Below are 10,975 nucleotides of genomic sequence, written 5' to 3'. Positions count from 1 at the left end.
TTGGGTGGGTGGCGGGGTGGGTGGGGGGGGGGGGGGGGGGTTCGACCAATGGCCAAGCGATTAGCAACAGAATACTGATTGCTCATGAGTCACCAGAATATACTGTTTTGGTATTGCGCATGCAACAGTAAGTTTGAATTGATACTCGCGTCATTGAATGTGTTACGTATTCTAACCAACCGTGCTTTCAGATCAGCGAAAACCATGTCCAGAGATGTCCGTAAATGTCTGCTCACTGTGATTGAAACCAAAGGACGCAGGTCAACAAGTCAAGCCGAAGTCTATGTGAAACGGTTACGTGCTGATGGGCGATATCACGTGGATGTTTGGGGCTAACGGTTTACTTTCATGTATGTCGCATGCTCTGCATAATCAAGTAGTTGACAATGACAAACTCGTGGCTTCTTGTACAGTCTTACTTTCCTACACCCCAACAAAAAATACAATGGAAAACCTATGTTCTTCTCTGTAAGATCGGTATTGGTTACAACTTTTTAACCGTGGCACCTAGAAATAAGAGGACTGATAACGACTGACCCAAGTTAATCCATGCTCCTGAGCAATAAAGATAACTGGTCAAAATTATTCTTTATTTACTTCACGAAAGCAGTTTGCACATTGGGCGAATTTATCGAGAATCGTACGCAAGTTATCGGAACTGATTGATTGGCGTTCGGCTTGAGGAAGATAATGAAAATCACATCGCTCAAGTGTTTCTTTGTTCAGATGTAATTTTTGAGGTGCGTTAGTGGAATAGTGGTAAAACCCGCTTCGCGTGTCGTATCTCCGGAGTTCGAAACCGATACGGCCAAGAGTATGCACCGCTAATGAGCCTTACTGAGAATAAGAATCAGGCCTAGTGCTCACGACGGCTGTCGAAGTGTTTTCAGCAAATCTATGGGTAAGGTGTTATGTTTCGACAATGTATTGCAACGTCTTGAATATCGTTCCGGCCGAAACGTGAACAGTGCTCCGTCCGGGTTGTCGAAGCATCAAAAACAGCTTTACCTTCTCGAACACCACCACGCACAACTAAACCTAACGCTCGACTGAATCGGTTGTGCTGCTTTGTGGTGAAGTATTTCCTCCAAAGGTGTGCCGACCGTTCTCGTCACAGGTTTCTGATCATTATGCTTGAAAACCCACGGGCACGAGTCTATGGAGAGTATTTTACTGATTTTCATCAGGGTGATTTACGATGTTGATATAAATGTCCAGGTCAGAAACCTTCCCATCCTTTGATTAGGGAAATCTACAGAATGAAGTAAATTCAGCGACACTTTCCGGCTGCAATTTTATGGTAGATTCATCCAACTACCCACTCCTTATGCAGGTATGTAATTTATCATTAATGGATCAATGAGATTGTTTTGTTTCGTAATGCATATTATTACGTGTGTGATAGCGCAGCTCTGGCCTACTCATCATCAGCTGCAAACTAGGGACAAGTACCCTGGATCTGACAATTTCATCTTCCGATGGGCTGAGAAATGGAGGCGGGTAACTACTCAATGGACGCAGGAATGATCATCGTCCAGGAGAGAATATAGGGGCAAGGGTGGGTGTTTTTTATTAGTGAAAAGGTCAGGAGGAGAGGGTATGCACTGAAGACAGGCTCGGACCGATGGGATATGACGTCAGCTTTCCGCAATGACAGCAATCCAAAACCAGCGGTTAGTTCGTTGCCCGATGTAGCACCACTGCACTGCGCATTCCATCAGATATCTCCGTTAAACGTTGAAATCGGCTAAACCCTAGCAATTCTACCTTCAAGAGAGAGATGAGACCTACCAGTTTCCTTTAGGAACCACTGATGTCATCAGGGTGGTCTCTAAATAAAAATTGCTTGCTTTAAAGGGATGTTCTTGCTATTACTTCGCCACCAGTATTCGTAATTGAATCGTACCTGAATCTCAACGCTTAAGCCCGCTCCGGAGCTTGTGAAACACCAACCTATCGTCCTGATTCCCAACCCTATCTAACTCATTTCATGATTCTTTTGGATTCTTTTGCAATCTAACAAGTTAACTGTATCCAAAGCGAAACGTACACCTGTCGATGAACCCTACTGATACTCATCTATCCATTCTATATACCAGAGTAAGGATTAGCTGAAACTGTTCTATAATTTTTATGTACTGTGGTGCCCTTATATTGAGCTATCTCAAACTCAACTGTTACTGACGGAGAAGGCTCTTGTGGTCCTTCTAACTTAGCGGCCTATTCAGAAGATTTTCATTTGTACTCTGTCCGAGTGCAATTGTTACAGCACGAGGGCCAGAAGGCTTTTGGAAACTGATGTAATGATATCAAGGATCTTGCGTCTAAATTGGCTCAATCTAATAGACAACAAAATATATATTGTTAGTTTTGTATTGTGGCCAATGAGGATTGCTGATTGAAAAAATAAGCAAGATCGATTCGGTCCGTTTTCTTATCAGAGCATGACAAATGTTCCAAGAGAACTCCCATGGGGACGGCTCCGACCAGGCAGTTGGCATAATATTGGTATAGTACGTTTATCACGATTGCAACGTATTCAAAGAAGGAAAACAGGGAGTAGACTGAAAAAAATGAAAAAAAGCAACCATTAGAAGAGAATTTTCGGTGTCGTGTATATATACAGGAACTGTTGAACCAAGGAGTAACCCTACGTACTGGGCACGTTTAATCCAATAAAAGTCTGATATTAGTAAATAAGCACACGGAAACACTTTGATCTAGTAGGTTGTGACATAGAACCAGGATAAACAGAGCGCACGACTCAGTCTAGCAAAGTAAAGCCTAGATGATGTTTGACTCAGTGTATAAACGTTTTTGTTGTGGGCGTGCCACTGTTTGAGATAGCTCAGTAATTAAGACGCAAACTTACTGACCGGGGAGTTCGTGGTTCAAACTCAACATCTGCATCTAGACTGCTCTTGTATAGGCTTGGAGAAGCAGAAGCTTGGGTTTAATGGACGTGCTATCGTAACGTTTCAAAAAGCTTCTGTCTTCCGAAGCCCACTGGTGGAAAGTATCTCAGCGTCCTTCTATCCAGGGACCTCAGTTCAGACAGTTTCTACCGAGATCCAGTGATTGCCTTTTTATGCTCCGAGGCGGACAGCATTATCTGCTCTTCTTGAGATCCGGTTCGTCAAATTGTTTTTTTTGTATGCTTCCCCAATCGGATTTACTGTTCCCCTAACATCCCAACATTTGTGAGATATCGCTTCATTGTGCCTAGGTTGATGAACAGGAGTTTTAAGAGATGTCCCGGTCAAGTTCGATACATCGTAAAATTACCCAGAGTAATTTATCAGAGTCCCAACATCCTGTCGACCCTAGTTTATCCGGGTCCATACCGACTCCCTGAACATCGTCAAGCTAACCATGCCGCCGTACCAGAATTGTGACCTGCATAGTACAGTAGACTGTTAACTCCGATCCGTTGTCTAGTGCGTTGATAGCGTGCCATCTAATTTATTTAGCTTCCTTTCGAAGACTATATCCATTTCTCTATATCCTCTACAAGTCTGCGGAAAATTCACCTTTCGTGATGGAACTGCAATAGAAGACTTTTTTGATGGTGTTCTTAAAGTGCAAATGGAGTAAAGACCCAAAGAACGCCTATCTCAACACGAAGCTGATTCAGGCAGAGAGAAATTCTGCCTCTGAAGAGACCACACCCAAGAAAAAGCCATTATTTGCGGGCCCCTTAAAGGGCGTTTGAATGATGGGATCACTTAAAGGTAAAACATCCTGTGGAAGGGACTAATTTTGATCGGTTTCCTGGAATGGTCTCAACAAAGGTGAGCAACTTTACTTATTACGCGACAAAGTGAGCACTAAACTATCTGCCACGAACCTAACTGAGCCAGCCACTATGAATAATTCGAAAGTACAACTAAGGATTGACACTTACCATATGGAGGGCAGTACGTGGTGTGCACGTAGTAGAAGGCGGCGATTATTGTCAGGAGTAAAAGATAACTTGCAAAAAGCCAACTTTTCCGTCGAGCCTCAGATACCTACGAAAATGTGCAGGGGAGAGATCACATATATCGTAGGGTACAAAAATCACGATAGCATACAAGACCCATTCAGATAATGATTTCTGAGACCAGACCATCGTTGCTGTATTGCATGCCCATTCTGATCATTCCGACTGGAAACCGAACTAACCTGAACTGATCATGGCTCTTAACGACCACGGATCAGACAAGCCTGAGGAACTAGCTTTGTGATAGCAGAAAATAGTTTACACATTTGAAATGCACTACACCCCAAACCGAATCATAAGGATGATATTACCACTTCCGTCACCAACGTCAAAATAACTGGAAGAACAAAAAGCACTGTTCTAACACCACACCTGGCGTTCATTTTGTCACCGGGTGAGTGTTTCTTCTTCTCCTTTAGTTCTGCCTGAAACCTGTAAGCAACGTACACCAGGGCACCCAGAGCCGCATGAACCCAGCGTACGACGCAATCATTCGGTGCTGATGCAATTCACGAGAAACGATTGGTAAACAGCAACTGCAAGAAACCGAAAGCATCTCCGGTATGAATTCACTGTGTTTCGTATCAATGCAAAAACAACTTTGCTTGGTCGGATGGCTTGCTAGTATGAAGTATTTTTCTTTTAAGATGTTTGGAAGGGATCTCGTAATGTGACCAGCAATGGTAATGATGGTTGCGAAAGCACGGTATTCCGACAACCTCTACTTCACTGAACGTATCAGTGGGGCATGAATTATGTGCCGTATAAGAATGTTGGCGTTAATACACTGCCAATACATATTATTTTGCGCACTCAGGTTAACACTGTGGGCTAATCAAGCACCAAATTACTTAATTTCGGGTGGGCAGTTTATTCGGATTTCGGGAGCATAACTCTGAAGATGAGTTCCGACTATGTGAGCAGAATAATGAGTTGAGTCATTTAATCCAGTTCTTCAACGTAATACACCATCGTCCTGATTCTATGTATTTAACTAAGCTTGAAAAAGCATGACCCAGGAAACGAATGACATACTGGTGCAACGGTGGATACTGCTGGTGAGGTATGCGAGTAGTATGTGGTCTTCTCGTAAATCCGCTTCGCGTCTATTGAAAATTGAGATTTATTACGGAATTTGTGGAATTGCTTTGTAGCATTCGTTTGCATTTGAGTAACAGTCGGTGAGTATCCAGGAAAGTTCAGGAAGATGCGTTCGAGAAGAGAATGGACACTCAGTTTTTATAAACAAGATGCATATGAGAGTTTTGCTTCCCTGTCCAATGGTCTGTAACTGTTCAGTTGGTGTTTTCTAATAAGTAACTCCGCAGCGAAGGCCTTCTTCCTTTCACTGGTATAAATCTGGCATTGCGGACAATTGTTTTTGATCTTCTCAACTGGAAACTACAGCTATACACGGAATACAGGACTAAGTTATTTGCACAGAAGTAGACCAGGCGGTAAAGGGTACGGTAAAGAAGACAGTGTTGAGGCTACTCTATCGGGGTCAGTAAAGAGCCATCGTTGGTCTACTAAGACAGGGTCAACGCTATCACATGACATTTTCGAGGGGCGAGATGGCTCAGTGGTTAGAGCGCGAATTTACTGACCAGGAGGTCCGTGGTTCGAACCAAACCTCTGTCTCTCGACCTCCCCTGTCTAGGCTTGGGTAACCCGGCAGTATCCCAGCCCTCGTGCCTCCTTCTGGAGATATGGCAACTAGGCACAGAAAGGGTGCTACAGCTGGACGATTTTTTGTCGCAAGATTGTTTGCTGTAATCGAACAGCGATAGTCTTTGCTGTTGCGTGTTTCGTCTTGTAGCGATCGGCTAGCACTTGATACACCAAGCTGAATGACTAATAATAATAGTAGTCCAGCTGCAACACTTTTTCGGTGCACAGCTACCGTGCGACTAGAAGGAAGTACGAGGGTTGAGATATTGCCAAGTTACCCAAGCCTAGACCGGAACGGTCGAGATGTCGGGGTTGCATTCGAACCAACTCACGCATTAGCGAGTGAGCTATCTCCAGCTCAATCGGACTAGTCCGGTGAGATGCAATCACGCTCGCTAGGTGTTGCACTTGTTCGGTTCTACATTATGACGGTATGTGCTCAGAAATTCTTTGAGATTGGTGTCCAGTCGTCCGACCGATGTAGCTTAAGGGACATTCCCAAACGAACGAATATATGAGTCATGGACCGGCAAGTTGTCCCAGATGTTCGTGTTGAGAAAGCGATCAGTAGGGAGGCAAAGTTTCACGTGAGCTTCAAGATATTCCGACCGTTTTCAGAGGCACTATCGCCTCTGAATGGTAGCTTACAAATGGCAGGCATTTCCGAGACTGAAAGGTCACTACCTTCGTCTGTTGTAAAGGACTACTTCAAACACTTCATCACAGCCGTCTCCGGTTACCCGCTCTCGAGCTGCACGTCCATTCTGCTTCTAGTGCCATCCGCTAAGGCCTTATAAGTCCCAATGGCACAACATTCAGAATAATTCCGCTTGTAATTCATGTCCAGAAAGCTGTGAAAGTGTGTTATGACTAAACCACATTCATTTCTGGCACATACGTCGCTAAGGCATCCCACCTGATCTCTACATTAATCCAACATTAAGGAAGTGAAAAATGCTGTTGGTCTCTTGTTACGCGGTGAAGTAGTGCCGAACGCGCCGAATTAATTGCTTAAAATCGCCTTTGTTGTAGTGTGACAATAATCGATAGTAAAAATGTCATCGATACCCCGTCCACAGAATTCAAACCGTTCGGTTGTTGGAAACAAAACGACACGTTCGGTCTTAATAATAAGAATATCGACTAGAAGCGGTATATCTGTATACAGAGCCATTGACTAAAAACCGTATTGAAGGCACACAGCAAAAGTGACTATTTTAAATCCAGTATGGGAATAGATAAACTGATGATTGACTGGATAACAAAAAAGTCACAAATGTAGCTAGTTGTTTCCAACAGCCGAACATTTGTAAGAGATGAGACGTCTACAGAAAACATCTGCCCAGGGCTAACGTCTATCTGAACAGAACTCGGACGTGTTACGAGGACCACGGACACCTAATTGTTCCAGGACTGACTCTCACAGTTCCGCCAGGTAGCATGAAACCACATGATACGGTGAGCCACTCATGCAAAAGACATCACGTAGTGGATAACGTCGTACATTTGGGAGCTTGTACAATCGAATGACAAATGTAGCAGTTAGTCTCAGACTTTTGTAATGTGCACCTATGACAACCTTTGTTCTCGAGGCGTTTTAGGGGAAAGGATCTTTTTCGTTCGTTCTAATGAATGTATGACAACCGCAGAGCACCACAGGTATCTCGTCAATATAATCAGATTTATAACGAAGGACAATGTCAGGCCTTCATCTTGTCGACTGAGCTATCTGATAACCAAGAGCTCCCTGCACGATTTAAACATGTTGAATATCCCCATTTTTCGGCTCTATATAGCTCATGATATCAAACTATGCCATCCACAGGGACAAAGATGCAGTTTGGTGGTACTGTACCCCAATAAGTAACGATAATGATCGGTTTCCTCCTGGAGGTACTTGCTGAGAATGAACAATTGGATCACCCGGGAGTTGTATACCAAAAGTTGACACCAATAACCACATGCATTTTAACTTACCGTTGTGCGATTCTTCGAATGTTGTGCCATTCGAATAAACAAGCAGGTGTCGAATCCCATGAACATCACAGATGAGAAAACGAATATAGCTAGGCAATTGCGATGCGCCTCTGGTTGAATGTAACACGTGACTTCTGAAAGTGACTAGTGTACATACCGTACAATGTGGCGGAGGGGAATAGGGAGAGCAAGCTTAGAAACAGAATTTCCACCGTCGATAGACTGAAAATGGGAGTAACCATCCAATCGAGATGAGCACCTCCCAGAGTGTGACAAAGACGACGGTAGACGCGGGATACTGGGAAGAGTAAGAGGATTCGTATGGATGAGCTTATACAAATGAAACACATCCATATGCTTCGCTGCGGCTGTTCATCGCTGATTGCTGCGCTGAGTGAAGGGAGAAAATTGACATCCTAGGAGAAAATACGTCTTCAGGAATAAATCATTTACTGTGCAATCAGTTCCGAGACAGGCTCCAGTGGAAAGACAAAGCGCCACGCATAAAATTAGGGCGATAACTGGCAAAATACACGCGATGAAAATAATACGTCGAGTGGTGAATCCGGTCAAATTCAAAGAACCTGATATATCAAAAGACATTACCGGTCTCGGAGTGGGTACGATCTCATCCCATAAAAAACATTATGCTGAAAGCCAAAAAGTGGACGCGGACTTAAGTCGTCATAATGAGAATCAGCCATTGTGATTTACCCTCAGGGCAGATGAGGTCATCTGAGTTCAACAGTACGGCAGTGAAGCATCAGTGTCAACACTGATGTTGCTGCCTTTGATGATCATGATGATGATGTTGAGGTGAATAAACCTCAGCGCTACAGCTACGAACCAAGATATCTGCGAAAGATAGCTGGCGCGTAGATGTCAGGAGTCTGTTCGAACTTCAGTGGTCATTTTTCCGTAACAGCTACTTTACACATAGTTCGTGTCGAAAATGACATAAGAATGAATCGCAGAATGACTGTGGCCACAGGGACCACCCCCAGCCCGACAGTTGTTACTTCCAGGGCTCCTTTTTAAGTCATCATCATAATCATTGTCAGCTGTGAGAACCGCGTGCTTGTCATTCAGTGTTGTAGCTGCCACAGTTTAGTTCACCGATTGTTTAGGGAGGTGGGATAGGTGGCTGCGCATTGGAGACGGGAGCTGATAAAATTGTGCGTAAATACAGGGCCTTATAAGTCCCAATGGCACAACATTCAGAATAATTCCGCTTGTAATTCATGTCCAGAAAGCTGTGAAAGTGTGTTATGACTAAACCACATTCATTTCTGGCACATACGTCGCTAAGGCATCCCACCTGATCTCTACATTAATCCAACATTAAGGAAGTGAAAAATGCTGTTGGTCTCTTGTTACGCGGTGAAGTAGTGCCGAACGCGCCGAATTAATTGCTTAAAATCGCCTTTGTTGTAGTGTGACAATAATCGATAGTAAAAATGTCATCGATACCCCGTCCACAGAATTCAAACCGTTCGGTTGTTGGAAACAAAACGACACGTTCGGTCTTAATAATAAGAATATCGACTAGAAGCGGTATATCTGTATACAGAGCCATTGACTAAAAACCGTATTGAAGGCACACAGCAAAAGTGACTATTTTAAATCCAGTATGGGAATAGATAAACTGATGATTGACTGGATAACAAAAAAGTCACAAATGTAGCTAGTTGTTTCCAACAGCCGAACATTTGTAAGAGATGAGACGTCTACAGAAAACATCTGCCCAGGGCTAACGTCTATCTGAACAGAACTCGGACGTGTTACGAGGACCACGGACACCTAATTGTTCCCGGACTGACTCTCACAGTTCCGCCAGGTAGCATGAAACCACATGATACGGTGAGCCACTCATGCAAAAGACATCACGTAGTGGATAACGTCGTACATTTGGGAGCTTGTACAATCGAATGACAAATGTAGCAGTTAGTCTCAGACTTTTGTAATGTGCACCTATGACAACCTTTGTTCTCGAGGCGTTTTAGGGGAAAGGATCTTTTTCGTTCGTTCTAATGAATGTATGACAACCGCAGAGCACCACAGGTATCTCGTCAATATAATCAGATTTATAACGAAGGACAATGTCAGGCCTTCATCTTGTCGACTGAGCTATCTGATAACCAAGAGCTCCCTGCACGATTTAAACATGTTGAATATCCCCATTTTTCGGCTCTATATAGCTCATGATATCAAACTATGCCATCCACAGGGACAAAGATGCAGTCTGGTGGTACTGTACCCCAATAAGTAACGATAATGATCGGTTTCCTCCTGGAGGTACTTGCTGAGAATGAACAATTGGATCACCCGGGAGTTGTATACCAAAAGTTGACACCAATAACCACATGCATTTTAACTTACCGTTGTGCGATTCTTCGAATGTTGTGCCATTCGAATAAACAAGCAGGTGTCGAATCCCATGAACATCACAGATGAGAAAACGAATATAGCTAGGCAATTGCGATGCGCCTCTGGTTGAATGTAACACGTGACTTCTGAAAGTGACTAGTGTACATACCGTACAATGTGGCGGAGGGGAATAGGGAGAGCAAGCTTAGAAACAGAATTTCCACCGTCGATAGACTGAAAATGGGAGTAACCATCCAATCGAGATGAGCACCTCCCAGAGTGTGACAAAGACGACGGTAGACGCGGGATACTGGGAAGAGTAAGAGGATTCGTATGGATGAGCTTATACAAATGAAACACATCCATATGCTTCGCTGCGGCTGTTCATCGCTGATTGCTGCGCTGAGTGAAGGGAGAAAATTGACATCCTAGGAGAAAATACGTCTTCAGGAATAAATCATTTACTGTGCAATCAGTTCCGAGACAGGCTCCAGTGGAAAGACAAAGCGCCACGCATAAAATTAGGGCGATAACTGGCAAAATACACGCGATGAAAATAATACGTCGAGTGGTGAATCCGGTCAAATTCAAAGAACCTGATATATCAAAAGACATTACCGGTCTCGGAGTGGGTACGATCTCATCCCATAAAAAACATTATGCTGAAAGCCAAAAAGTGGACGCGGACTTAAGTCGTCATAATGAGAATCAGCCATTGTGATTTACCCTCAGGGCAGATGAGGTCATCTGAGTTCAACAGTACGGCAGTGAAGCATCAGTGTCAACACTGATGTTGCTGCCTTTGATGATCATGATGATGATGTTGAGGTGAATAAACCTCAGCGCTACAGCTACGAACCAAGATATCTGCGAAAGATAGCTGGCGCGTAGATGTCAGGAGTCTGTTCGAACTTCAGTGGTCATTTTTCCGTAACAGCTACTTTACACATAGTTCGTGTCGAAAATGACATAAGAATG

At 43.8% G+C, this 10,975-nt stretch overlaps 2 protein-coding genes across 2 annotated transcripts in view; one reads left to right on the top strand and one right to left on the bottom strand.

Annotated features, from left to right (window-relative positions):
* The window catches only part of T265_12004 (hypothetical protein), a gene marked incomplete at both ends in the record, with an annotated part of 21,526 nt that extends 21,084 nt beyond the window's left edge, over positions 1–442 (top strand). Inside the window, one exon of the mRNA XM_009178882.1 lies at positions 192–442. Coding sequence (XP_009177146.1) covers positions 192–336 — 145 coding nt within the window. The remainder of the gene's footprint in view (positions 1–191) is intronic.
* A 1,922-nt stretch (positions 443–2,364) lies between these two features.
* T265_12003 (hypothetical protein) lies at positions 2,365–10,612 on the bottom strand (the record flags this gene model as incomplete). Its single annotated transcript, XM_009178881.1, has 7 exons — positions 2,365–2,564; positions 3,905–4,010; positions 7,631–7,740; positions 7,788–8,046; positions 8,084–8,151; positions 10,167–10,231; positions 10,545–10,612. The coding sequence occupies 7 exons, from the start codon at positions 10,610–10,612 to the stop codon at positions 2,365–2,367; spliced, it is 876 nt and encodes a 291-aa protein (XP_009177145.1).
* Positions 10,613–10,975: the final 363 nt, after the last annotated feature.

Source organism: Opisthorchis viverrini (genome assembly GCF_000715545.1).
Source record: "Opisthorchis viverrini unplaced genomic scaffold opera_v5_697, whole genome shotgun sequence".
Taxonomy (NCBI): Eukaryota; Metazoa; Platyhelminthes; class Trematoda; order Opisthorchiida; family Opisthorchiidae; genus Opisthorchis; species Opisthorchis viverrini.
This window is presented reverse-complemented; position numbering and strand designations above follow the sequence as displayed.